Consider the following 13891-nt stretch of genomic DNA (forward strand, 5'->3'; position numbering starts at 1 on the left):
CCCCACCTAGACACACAACAGGCATCTCAAAATACACACAACGAAAGCTGCTGAGCTCCTGCTATCCAACACAGCCCCATAGCAGCTCTTCCTGGCTGTCCCCATTTCATTTTCTAGCTGCTCAAGGCTAAATTCTTGGTCTTGTCCTTAAATCCTTTCTAAGACACACATAAACCTCACACTGGGCTTATCATCAAATCTCATAATTTTTATCTTCAAAATATGTCCACAGTCTGACCATTCACAGCATCTTGGTTACCATCTCCCAAGTCATAATCATTCACCTGGATTACAGTGTTCCCCTAATCAGTCTCCAGCTTTTGCCCTTGACCTACAAAGGTCTATTCTTGACACAGGAGCCACAGTAATCTTTTTTCAATGTAAGTCAGTTCACAACAATCCTCAGAACTCTCCAATGCTTCCCACTTATTCAGAGTAAAAGCCAACACCATGAGCCCCTGAGAACTGCACAAACTCACCTCTCCTACTCCTCCCCCATCTGCTCTAACTCCCTACACCCCACCAAGGAGCAGCCCCAGCCTCAGCCAAGCCAGCCAGGCTCCCTTCAGGGCATTTTCATTGTTATTCCCTCCATCTCACATATTTTGTGGGTTACCTGTGTAACAGGTTTCCCCAATTCATTCAAGTCTTAATTCAAATATTATTAATAAGAACTTTGAATTCAATGTGAACCTCTCTCTGCTTTGTTTCTTATACTTATTATTTAATATGCTTTACAGTACATTCATTTAAATTGTTTAATATCTAGTCTCCTCACAAGAAGGTAAACTCAATAAGGTCAGGAGGATTTTTTTGGCTCTTTTGCTGGTTATTCTGTTAAGTGCCAAATTCTTTATATCACAAGTTATCAAAAAAATAATTTTTGAATTGGTGAGGCCTATTCCATACTTATTACCACTCTTGGGTCATACTTCCTATCCTATTCTCACATAATTCTGGTGAAAACCAGTAACCATCTTTTCCTCCTATTCTCATTCCTAACTGAAATTAAAAAAAAAATATTTACCGATTCTGAATTGGCCTCCTAGAGAACTGGGCACCAACAAAGGGGCTCCTGAGTAAGGGCAATAAGGCTTTCATTCCCTGGAAACACGCCCCATATCACATACCCACAAATCACCATCTGATGACTATATCATCATGTATAGACCAAGTTCTCTCATCCAAAATGCTTGGAGAAACACAAATGATTCTGTTTCCACGTTTTTTAAATGTTGGAAAATTTGCATATACTATTGGGTTATCTTGGGATGGGACTCAAATCTAACCAAAAAATTCATATTGGTCTGCTGAAAGTCATCAATGACCCTTAAGTTGCCAAGTTCAATGGTTATTCCATATATACCTTAACATACAACCTGAAGGTAATTTTTACAAGATTTTTAGTACATCTGTCTTTTAACTGCCACCTGTCCCATGAGATCACACATGGGATTTTCCACTTTGTAGCATCATATTGGTACTCAAAAAGTTTTCATTTTTGTAGTATTTTGAATTTTTCTGAATAAGGATTCTTTAACCTGAATTTAGCCTATGAGCATTCAGAAGCACTCATTATGCAAAGACAGACTTGGAATGCTTCCCACATCTGCACCCGAGGGCCTGAACCCCCAGCTGTGCCTATAACAAACTACCCAACCACCAGTCAGGAGCCACTTGTCACCATTTGGGTCTGAAAAAGCCACAGAGTATGTGGAACTTCAGTTATATTCATAGTGGTTTAATTGGAAGAAAGGATTTCAGGATGATGAAGGATGAAAGGAGATGGGAAAGGAAAAAGATAAAGGAGAAATGGGTGGACATGCTCTTTGCATGACTCTTTAAAGTAGGACCAGGCAAATATAGACCAGCAAAGTAAGGTCTGCACAAGGCCCAGAGAGTCTCTAGTCCTGACTTACCTTAGATTGAGGGGGTCCTCTGTGACACCTTTCCCCTTCAAGCTGGGCTGGAAAGAGCAAAAGCTAAACAAAAAAAGAGAACAATTTTATCAGGAGAGCCAAGCCCTTCCCACCACCACCAGAGATATTTTCCAAACCAGAAGTTGGCCCATTCTTTCTCCTCCACCTCCCAGTCCCATCCTGTCCTGAGGTCATGAATACCAGGCCCACTGTGCCCTGAGGCACAGCTCATTCTAACTTCAACACCAACAACGATGACACTAAAACAGTAGGTACTAAAGTCAATGTGCTTGTGGCATCTCCTCTGGGCCAGGCATTTGATAGTTCCATGGCCAATTGTGACAACCACTGCTGTCCATTCCAGTGTGTCAGTGCCATCTTAAATTAAGCCTCCTTGAATAGCTTTGGAATTTACACCAGGCTATATTCTTGAACTGAGCTGTGTGTTATAGTTTGGATCTTAAATGTTGCCCCAAAGCCATTGTGTTAAAGACTTGATTCCCAGGGTGGTGCTATTGAGAGGTGGTGGAAACTTGGAGAGATAGGGCCTAGTGGGAGGTCTTAAGGTCACTGAAGGCATGTCCTTAAAGGGAACTGGGGAACCCCAGCCCCTTCCTCTTGCTTTCATTTTCTTCCCCACCATGAGGTGAAGAGTTTTGTCACCTGCTGCCACCATCATGTGCTGCCTCATCACAGGCCCAAAGGAACAAGGCCAATTGATCATAAACTGAAAACACCTCCAAAATCGTAAGCCAAAACAACCCTTTTCTCTTTATAACAACTTTCTCAAGTATTTTATTATAGTGATGGAAAGTTGACCAACACATATGGAGGCATAAGACTTCTAGATTAGCTATAAGAAACTTTTTGTTTTATACCCAGAAGCCATAAGGGGAAAATGAACCAAGTGCAGCATCATGGGTCCACTTATTCAGTGTAATCTAAAATGGACCTTGAAGACAATTTTAAGAGGCAACCTAACAGTAGCTCTTGGAAGGAACTCATCAGAAGTGTCACCTGAATCAAAGGGGCATGTCCAGGGCTGGCAGGCACAGCCTCTCTGCAGTTATTTTGCTCCACTCTGGCCCTGTTCCCTGGCACCACTTACTGGCAGAAAGGCAAACTTCTGAGTATAGAAAAGGGCTTCCAGAGTAGGGGAGGGGTCAAGTCTCATCTCTTTAGTTCCAGCTCAAAGTGGAGCAGAACATAGCCACCGTCCATTACCCCAACCACAGCATGGCCTGCTTTGACTTTCCTTCCTGTGATTTCTAGATTCTTTATACATCTATTTGTCTACAACTTTAGTAACAATAAAAAATAAATAACTCTGAGTATTATGGGTTCAGATACTGGCTCACATTTCCTAGGTTTTCGTCTGGTTGGAGAAAGAGGATGGAGCTGAAGTGACAGGCTTCTCTTTTAAAGAAAAAAGATGCTCCTTGCACCCCTGGAAGGGTGGTTGCTGGGAGTGGTTTCCACTGAAGTTTGAAACTGGAGGGACTGAAATTGGCAATCGGGATCAAAAAGGAAGATTGGGCCAAAGAAAAAGCTTAGTTGGAAAATGCGAAAACAAATCCAGAACATTCTGGAAGTCCCATTAAACAACCAGTTTCTGAACTAGGGTATATCTACTCTATTTTTTCTTCTCCTCATTCACTACTGTACTAAAACCACTTTAATCCATGAAAATGGAACCTACTTCCCAGGCGTTAGGGAAGGAGCTTCTCTACATTTTGTCTATATTTTGTCCTAGGATTCAATAGTTCAGTGGGCAGGAAGCTCTTCCTTTTTTCTAACCTAAATCCTGCTTGCTGTGGATTGGAAATACTTTTCCTGAAAATAGACTTGAGCAAACTCTGGGTGCAGGATCAGTTTCCTTAGAAGGAGAATTTTTAATCTCTTACCTTTTGAAGGCCCTACTCCGATCACTGTTGTAGAAGACAAGGAACTTGGAATATCCATTTTGAAAAAAGAGTTCCAGGGCAATATCCTAAAAAGAGAAATATTTTCTTCCTATACCTGATATTTCCTGGAATGGAGAGGCCCCAGGGCAACGGAGTTGCTGGCAGAGGGTCCTGTGGACCTCTGTGGCAGGCAACCCCATAAGCAACTTAACTCCTTAATTAGACCTTCTGACTTCCCTTTAGGCTATGAAGACCTTGTTGATGGATGAGGGGGGTCTGTACAGCTACTACTTCCCTTGGACAAAGCAGAAAGTGAATGCCCCATTCCTGGGATGAGCAAGAAGCAGAGAGAGGGAGAACATGCCCACCTACACTCTCAAACACTTTCATTTCCAGGTCATGGGCTTGGGATTTCCTAAACCAGGGTCACCTCACTGGAAACACCACTAGTTAAGTGAGGATCACTCTCAACCTGGGCAGCATTGTATGCTCATCTGCAGACACAAGAGGCACCAGGGGCCTTGCTCAGTCCATTCTGTTAATCCATCTTGCTGTGGCTATACTGATGTAGCAATGTGGTTATTAATGCCTAAATACAAACTCATAATTTAATTTTATTTCATTTTTCCTCCCTTTCCTGCCTCCTTCAAACTCTTCCTCCTTTCTATTCCAAATTATGTCAATAAAAAACTTGGAGTAAGGGATAGAGTGCATTCATATGTGGGATACACCTCATGGGTGAGAGGTGGGGTCATAGAGAATTCTGGCTGGAGGGATGGCCAGAGAGGGGTGAGGCCTGGACATGGAGGTTCAGACTTAGAGACAGGCTCCTGAATCCAATCATAATAACATCCTGCTTCAATTTGGCTGGGAGTCAATTCTCCAAGTCCAGGACACTAATGCCCTTGAGCAGAGGGGAGACATTCATAATGATATTGCAAGCCTCCTTCTCTGGTGGATATAAGACCCTCATTTTTTTCCTTTAATAAGAGAAAAAAAATAATGCACAAAACAGGAAGGGATATAGAATCTGTAGAGGCTACAGCTTACCCCGGCTACCTTGAGTGATAGGCTCAGGTTTCTCCTAATAGAACCAAGGCTAGCTGATTGATTGGTGGCCTTGCTCTCAAAATTGTCCCCTTACCACCCCTGCCCTACTTGGCATTGCACACACACCCTTCCGCTTCTGGCTTCCACTAGTGTCAGGCTAACTGACCATCTGGAAATAATCATCATTTATTGGAGAAAAAGAAACTCGCTTACTCCACCTATATGCTACCAAATGCAGCCTGTAAGGCAGGCATAAAATCATAAAAAATAACTTTGAGTGCTTACTATGTGGGCCCAAATGTGCTCAGTGTATATGTGCAAGGTAAGAAGAATAAGGCTTGGCTCTCTGTTCCATGATAGTGAGGAAGTTCAGAGAGATGCCGGAAGGCGCCACAGTGGGTGCAAAGAGCCCAGCTCAGCTGCACTGCCCAGAACCTTCCAAGTGGGGCTGTTCCTTCCAGTCACCATCTCCTTCTTGCAAAAGAGCTCCAGAAAGTCAGGCAAACTGAAAACCAAATACTTTTTGAGCAAAAGCAGCACTGAGTAAAGAAGAAAGTACAACAGAGGCCTAGACTCCAAGGAGTAGGCTGGACCCTGGTGAGCAGGGCAGCTGGAACTTTCTAGATTTCACTCCTGTGAAAGGCCTCCCTGAGTTTTGGTTTCAGACAATAATAATGAGCCTTCTGCAGGAGGCTCACAGGATGAATTAAAGTACTCCACACATCCAAACTAAATTTGCAAATGAAATGCACCCTTATTAAGTTCATCAGGGATAAACACCATTCCTTTGCTAGGCTTTGGAACTAACTAGTTCCCTGCAGAGAAGGTGAGTAATGAATCCTGGCCCTTCCCCTCCTCCTACATGGTGCCTCCGCCCCAGGCTGTGCACAGGTGCCAAGCGTGCTCAAAGAGGTGTGTGTTCAATGGCGCTAAGAGCATACTTGTCATGACCAGGTCCTCCCACCTGCCTGCTCATGCTGTCAGAGCCCCACCGACATACCTGTAGGAGGAAGCGGGCCTGCCGGAGCTCCCTAAGGTCCCAATAGCTGTGGCGCTGGCACGAGTAATGGTCAGAAGATCTGTCTTTGCTGCACATGTTGAAAATGAAGGAATCGCTGATGCTGAAAAGGAAAAAAAGACATGTGTGCACACATTTGCACACCTGTGTGACAGCATCTGACAGGCTCCTTTTATTATCTGTCCCTTCACTAGCCTCATCCAAGTTTCTGGGGTCATGCTGGTTGGCTGCTCTAGCCATGCCAACTACAGGTTGGCTTCTTCTATGGGTCTGTTAAGCCCTTTCTGATTGCTTGTCCATGTCCCCTCTGATACATGAAGTCCTGCCCTTGGGAGTAAGGTGGGGTGCCAGCCTCATGAGGTGATGGCGATGATGGAGGACTCTGTTGACACAGGGTATAAAGGCTGGGGGATGTGGGAAGACTCCCTGGGTACAGGGGTGTGTGAGGAGCTGTTGAACCTTGTGGCTCTTCAGTACCCTGGACCCACATCCCCTATCTCCACATCTCTGGCAACCCTAAGAGTATTCCAGATGATTGTCCTGAGTGGCTGGGGGGTCAGCCCGGGACAAAGAGGTCAAACTGAATTCTGAAGAATTGCTTAACCGCATAGCAAAACCAACTGTCTGCAAGCCAAGGCTTATTTGGTAGGCAAGATCCACGGAGGAGTGAGAGTAAGGGTTGGGGGGTGTTCTTAAAATTCCCCAAAGCCAGGCCTTGTAGAGTGAGGAGAAAGCCTGGAGGCCGGGGTAGAGACCCATTCAAGAGGCAAAGTAGGGACAGGCATGAGACCCGAGTCCTGCTCCCCACCTACCCTGTGGTATGGTCGAGTGGCCTGTAGGAGGTGGGAGGTAGTCTAGAGAGGAGTTAACTATGACACTTAAGTGAGATCTTGGAGGCTTTCCCTGAAAGATGTCAGAATAAGCCCACCTCCTTGGGAAAAAGAGGAGAGGGAGGGAGGGGAGAATCTACAATTTATCCAAATATTTGTTCCCAAAGAGATTAACCTTATGGTGACAGGGTGAAGTTTTTCAGAATTCATACAAAGAGGGACTTGAGAAATAAAGTTGATTTCAGTTACAGATAGTTACATTTATGTACAGCTGGGCCATGTAATCATTTTAATCTTGTATATAACCACAAAAATTCTTATTAAAATATCCTTTTAATAAAGAGAAATGAGGGCCTCCTAAGCACTCTGGCCCGAAGAAGCCTGAGTGTGACCACAGGCTCAGAGAGCCAAGAGCTGAAAGACCCCAGCCCAATGTGGTCCTGCTGACCAAGGTCAAGTTTCTGGGAATAGTTGAGGAAATTTTTTTGTCTCTCCTAGTGCTGTCCTCTCTGCCCAGACCCCAGCCTCCAGGGTCATAAGGCTTCCATGCCACCAATCTGGGGCAAACTGAGTCAGAGGTCTGGCTGTCCCCGGCCTGGCAGGAATGCTCCAGTACATAGTTAGTGGAGGTCCAGGTTATACAGGGAAACTCTGTACTTGCACCCCCACGTGGTGGTCACTGCTGAAGGGAAGCCCAAGCCCTCTGTGTACCCCCCTACAGAGCTAGATTTAGAAGATGCCATCGCAGGCATCTCTGTGGTCCTTCCCACCCCTTCTTGGAAGAACCACCCCAGGCCTTCTTCTCTGAGTCACATCACTGTAAGTCTGCTTGGATACAAGAGGTGACTTTCATTCTGGCTGCTTCTGCCAGAATGATTTAATTCAAACCTGCTGCCGGCCAAGGCCCTTTGTCCATTATTAATGCCTCTGCTTGGTTTGAGCTGAGCTTTCCCCAAACTTCTCTGACTCCCAGTGAGGCCATAGTGATAATTCAATGTCCGACCCTCAGCTTAGGTTAAGGACAATCTCAAGTTTTCTGTGTTCCCAAAGGCCTCTGCTGATGGGAACCACAGCAAATATCCTCCATGCCTTAGCTGCATGTTTGGCTGACTTCCCTCTCCTGTGAGCCATGTAATGACTCAGGCTTTTCCCTCTGGCTCTCTGTGTCCCCCATCTTCCCCCAAGCTCTGGGTATGTTTGCTCAGTGACTGTCATGCTCCTGGCCTGCTGAGAACTTTCCTGTCCATTGTTTAGTTTGATTTTCAAAATGAACCTTGACTGAACATGCATGATTATTATTTCCATATCATAAATCAGGAAAGTGCATTCCAGAGGATGAGACTTTTCCATGGTTGCATGGTTATGAAGAGATGGAACCTGGATTCAAATCCAGGTCCTCTGACTCTAAAATCCAAGTTCTTTCTAAAATCCAATTTTGATAGAAGTGAACTTATCAGAAAGCCTCCCTAAATTTTTATAGAGCTCTTCCCACAAACTCCCTCTTCTCAGTTTGCTCTCTGCATATGGATTCTGCAAACTAGGACTCTGAAATACAGAATGAGAAAGAATACTCGGGAAAATGATAAGGGGTTTTTAAGAGAAACGAGTCATTTTTCTCCCACTTACGGTAACTGTATAGCCATATAGGACAGGAATCCTCAGATAGACCCAAATCTTCAGAAAAACTAAATTATGTGCACCACTGAGTTCACTGATGGAAGTCCAAATTGAGGAGTGTCTGTAACAGTGTTCACACAGATGTGATTGGGGGAATCTTGACAACAATACATGTTCTACAGAATAAATCTGAGTTGAGGCTTCCAAGATTGATGATTAGGAAGGGGGAGCTAATCCATGTTCTTCTTTAGGTAGATCTTTTACTATGATTCGTAGTATGCTGTTCATGCTTCGACTGTCTGCTAGCTATTGTGATACGTGAACATTGTCCAGGGTGATCATAGTATAGCATTATATTCTTATTTATATTTTTACTAGGGAAATCACAGTTAAGTGAGTTATAATATTGGTTGACATGTTCTTTGATAGAAGTGAATTTCAGAATAAAGTATACTTTGATTTGCTCCTCTTTTGAAGTTAATGGATAATTGTCAGAATTATGCCTAGAATTTACACCTGGACTCATTCACTGGATCACAAACTCTTTAGCAGACTTGGCCTGCATCTGAATCATGTCTTCATATCTGTGGCATCTATGATGATGCCTGGTACAAAATAGATTATCAGAAATATTTGTTGAATTGAACTAAATAGGGACAGGATGACTTAAAGCTGTTCAATGATAAGAAGTATCTTATTATATATCCTACCACTAGAGGTCCAGATGGATGGTCTGGGATCCCACCAAATCAGTCAATGCTGTATATCGTGACTGCCATTGTTATGGGCAGGATTGTGTCCCCACCCCCAAATGTGTTTAAGTGAGAATCTGACTTAATTTGGACATAGTATCTTTACAAAGGTCATCATGTTAAAATGAGGACATTAAGGTGGGCTCTGCTCCAATATAACTGGTGTCCTCACTTAAAAATGAAATTTATACACAGAGACAGATGCAAAGAGGGAAGATGGTATGAAGCCAGGGAGAAGATGACCATGTGACTGGAGCGATGCTGCTGCAAGACCAGGAACACCCAGGGCTGTCCACAAACGCCAGAAGCCTGAAGGGCAAGGAAGGATTCTCCCCCTTGAGCGGGCAGCAAAGCAAGGCTCTGCTGACACCTTGATTTCACACTTCTAGGTCCATGACACAGCAATCTCTGTTTTCTTTGAAAGCCACTCTGTTTTAGACAGCCTTACCAAACTAATACAAGTGTGCAAGAAGGGGAACCCAACGTAAATTAAACTCTTTAGAAGATTCTCAGTTTCTGAAGAAAGTTCCAAAGTACTCAAGTCAAATCACCAATGGGGAAATTAGAGTGTTCTTGAACTTTATTTGGGATATTTTTATGGTGCATCAGAGATGCTCTTTCAAGGTCTAATGCTCAACTGTACTTGATGGCAGTCTTTTAAAGAAGCATTTCAGCGTTGACTTAGCTTTATTTTTAACAAGCTTATTTATGCATCTTCCTTAGTCCCCATGGTCAAAATAAGACTTAATCCCCATTGATCTGACATGATCTAAAAGCCCATCTTTGAGAATTGCATCTGCGACTGTGCCAGTAGTTTCTTAGGACCATAGACAAGACCCCCCAGAGAAAGCACTCTCTGATTAATGAACACTTCCTTTGAGGTATGATAACTAAAATTACCTGTGCAATTTTCAAATGGTACTCTAGGGTAGGGATTTGTTTTCACTCTACTCCTACTTGCATTCTAGAAAAGTACATTTCCAAACAAGGGAAGACTTGTTTAATTGCAAAATCAAGTGCATATATATAACTTGACCATTGGACTTCTATTAAAAGTGCAGAGATAGTCAATTTGATCAGGATTAGATGCACCTCATCAACACAATTTATCTAATCAATAAGACCTTATCTAGCACCAGCTCAATGTAAACCCGAGGTGAGGAGTGGAGCAGTGGATTATGCAAGTCATCACAAGGTCATGCCACGCAGACAGGTAGAGTTGAAAGCTTTCATCCGCTCTCAGAAAGGCAAGTTTGCAGACCCATTGTCCATATTGATCAGTGTCAATAAAACATGAGCAATGAGATGGGATGAGTATGCCAAGTATTAATTATGCTTCTCTTGCCTTGGAAAAGCACAGAAGACTTGCAGCGATTGGTGAACACTGGGTATGAATAAAAGATGGAAATCAGCAGAGAGAAAAAAAATGCCAAGCATTATAAAGGAAATCTAAATCAAAACAGGTGGGCTGACATCTACTTTTCCACACTCCTTCCATTCTTGCCTTATGACATAGGCTAGAAATCATATGACAACTGGGCGTTAAAATTCTTAGTTATTAGCAAGTCAGAATTTTGATTCCTCTGTCAATATCCTGAAACAGTGATTTTCAAAAATGTGGTCCCAAAAGTAGTAGAATCAGCCTGAGTTAGATGGTTGGTAAAATTTCAGTTTCTACCTGAGAACTACTGAATCAGAAACTAGGGAGGGGGAAAAGCTCAGAGGTCCATGTTCTAACAAGCTCTTTTGTGATTCTGAGGTGAGCTAGTTTTGAGAGTCACCTGGCTGAAAGTTACCTTGCCATCAGTGGCAAGTTAGCCATAAAAGGCAAGGCCATCTCTGCAGGAACAAATCTTCATCCAAATGTCTTCAAAAGCAATGATCAAGTGTGAACATACAACTTGACCACTGGACTTTTGGAAAGAGGACAAACACAGTCAATTTGACTTTGAATGGATGTTCTTTATAAACAGAAGCAAATTGATCAATAAGAGCCAGTTGAACCCACAGTGACCACAAACATCATATGTTTATGAAGGACCTCAGAATTTCCTGACAAAGATATCTGGTATTAATTAGTGTAAAAAGGGACAAAATTTCTAACAAACTCTCACCCATCCTTCACTAGACCTTAGCCATTTCCTCAGGCAGCCCTTCCTCACACCACCATTCCCAGGTTATCTTTGCAGTTACATCATGAAGAAACACACATTTTGGGCTATCATGACAGCATGCTCCAAACTCTTTCCAAAAGAATGGGTTTATGCTGCTAGCTGTACTCATGTGCCTCTGCATGAATGGGGCAGTGCCTGACATCTTACAAAGAACGGGCAACCAACAAATTTTTTAATGCACAAGCTGATGGGCATTTTCAAATAATCTGAGAAAAGATCCCCATATACCGTGTTTCATTCCATATCACAGCTGTCATGTCACTCCAGACTTCAGCTTTGGGAACCCTGGTCATGGATAGCTTATAGCTGTAGACCCCAAGTGCTCCCATTTTATCTCAGGGCTCAATTTCAGGCCCCAACCCCTCAGAAAAACCAAGGAGGAGGGAAAGAAGTAGAAGTGACTACAAGAGAGTTGGGGCTCAGGGAAGAATCTGCTGGAAGAAGTGGAGAACTCACTTGGATAAGCAGTGCCGGGTGCAATAGACGTCACCTGTGGGAGACAGGGTGAAGTTCTCACAGATGTAGAAGTGTTGATGCCCAAAGAGCAGGACCCCTTCGGAGACCAGGTGGCCCTGCACAATCACCAGGGAGAGCTTCTGGGTCACCTAAAGGGAGAGGATGCCAGAGTCAGGCTGTGTGCACATAAAGCATACTCTTACAAAGAACAGGAGGACAGTGACCAGTCACCCACTGGGAACATTTAGAGTTGAGGTTTTTAACCTTGTAAAAATGACAGGCTGCATTCACAACCTGTGTAGCACTTCTACATCCAATATCCTGTGCAGTTTTTAATCTACCCCAAGATACTGCCACCCCCATCATCAAGGTTTGCAGGTTATGTTTATTGCAACATTAAGCATGTCAAGTCCTTGCTTTCAGCCCGTCCACAATCATACAAAGCACTCTGCCATTAGCAGTGAAGTAAGTTTGCCAGGCACAAGACATACCTCAGTTACAGAGGAGAAAGTGTCCAGGGATCAGCTGGTGAATAGCTGAGCAGGGACTAGAACCCAGGTCTGCCCAGAACAAGTTCAAGACTGGTCCTGCTGTTTACACAGGGCCAAGGCAAGTATGCATAACGGATACTCAGGGTCATCAGATCCTTCCTCTTGGACCATAGCATGCGTTCCTCCAACTGCTAAAATGTTAGCAGCTTTCCAGAATTGCCTCAGCTGAAGAGGGCACTTGGGCCAAAGTCACATCCTCTTCCCAAGGGCATTGACCCAGCAGCTGGTCAATGTGCAGTAGGGAGACTCAGCACCTTTACCTCTATTTTGGTCTATTGAAAAGAATCATCCCACACTTAAATAGTTTCTAGGTGGGATCAGCTGAAGTGTTTGCTGATATTGCATTGGATTAACCTTTTTCCATTGAGACAGCCCTGTAACCCTCATTCCCAATAAACTTCCTATATGCATATTTTTGGCTCATGGTTCATTCCTCAGGGAACTTGACCTGTGACAATGACCCAGAGTTCTTCACGTAGTAAAGACTAAGTAGATCCTTGCATGAAATAAGTCCCTGAAGGAACAAGTGAGTGAATAGTAATGATAGGAGTCCAAATGGATTGAGATTAAGGCCAAGGCAAATGTTTTCTCAGGGTAATTTTGTGTTAATTCCAGCTATACAAAAATAGAAGTGATATTTTTGGAAGAAAAGAAGAGGTCTCAGGAAATAAGAACCTCACCAAAGTCTGGGCACAGTGTCACATAACTGAAGTCCCAGCTACTTAAGAAGGGTGAGGCAGGAAGACTGCTTGAGTCTTATTCAAGGCCAGATTGGACTACAAAGTGAGATGGAGGAGGAGGAGGGGGGGGAGGGGGAGGGGAAAATAAAAGAATCTCACCAAAATCAATTACATGATGTTATAGTTTAAATGTGGTTCCTTCCACATCCCCCCCAAAAAAACTCATGTTGAGGCTTAGTTTACCAGAAGAACAATATTGAGGTGGTGGGGCCATTGAGAGAGGTGATTAGGTCTTTAAGTTGGAAAAAAACAGGTTGTTATAAATTGAGTTTAGTTTCCTCAGCTTGTTCCCTTGCATCCTGTCTCACAATGTTATATTTCCCTTTTTCCTCTCTCCCAGTATGTGGTGCTATCTAACTTGAGGCTCTCATCAAAAGCTAGACTTGGGCACCATACAGCCAACAGAATCATGAGCCAACATAAACTTCTTTTAAAATATATATTACCTGGTGTCACGTATTTTGTTACAGCAACACAAAATGGAGTAAAAACTTAGCAAATGGCATAGGCTGGGACTAAAACTGAGCTCCTAGCTCACTTTTAGGAGCAATGATGAGGCCACAAAGGGTGACACCTGGAAAGCTGGCCCTGAATACCCGTTTTCCTACTCATATGGATTTAGTTAAAGTTAGGGTCAAAGCCCCAAGGCAGATATTCACTGAGGGTTGTGTTCCAAGATAAGCATTCACCATATGATCCAAGGTGAGTCAGGACTGAGCTATTTTTCTAAACAAGGACCAGCCAAGAATCTCAATTCCTATAGCCAAGCCTACTGCAAGCAGCTGGCTCTCTTGGCTTCTTCTGAACCTACTTCATTGGAAAAGCTGGTCCTCAAGCCATCTTCTAAGCCACAGAGTTCAACATGAACTTATTTACAATT

At 43.5% G+C, this 13891-nt stretch overlaps 1 protein-coding gene across 1 annotated transcript in view; it reads right to left on the bottom strand.

Moving 5' to 3' along the window:
• The window catches only part of Wdfy4 (WDFY family member 4), a 271706-nt gene that overhangs the window by 69712 nt on the left and 188103 nt on the right, over window positions 1-13891 (bottom strand). Inside the window, exons 44-47 of the mRNA XM_078042593.1 lie at window positions 11721-11869; window positions 5874-5994; window positions 3824-3909; window positions 1920-1982 (exon numbers count right to left, since the gene is read on the bottom strand). Of these exons, the coding sequence (XP_077898719.1) occupies window positions 1920-1982; window positions 3824-3909; window positions 5874-5994; window positions 11721-11869 (419 nt within the window). The remainder of the gene's footprint in view (window positions 1-1919; window positions 1983-3823; window positions 3910-5873; window positions 5995-11720; window positions 11870-13891) is intronic.

Source organism: Ictidomys tridecemlineatus, chromosome 1, assembly GCF_052094955.1.
Source record: "Ictidomys tridecemlineatus isolate mIctTri1 chromosome 1, mIctTri1.hap1, whole genome shotgun sequence".
Lineage (NCBI taxonomy): Eukaryota > Metazoa > Chordata > Mammalia > Rodentia > Sciuridae > Ictidomys > Ictidomys tridecemlineatus.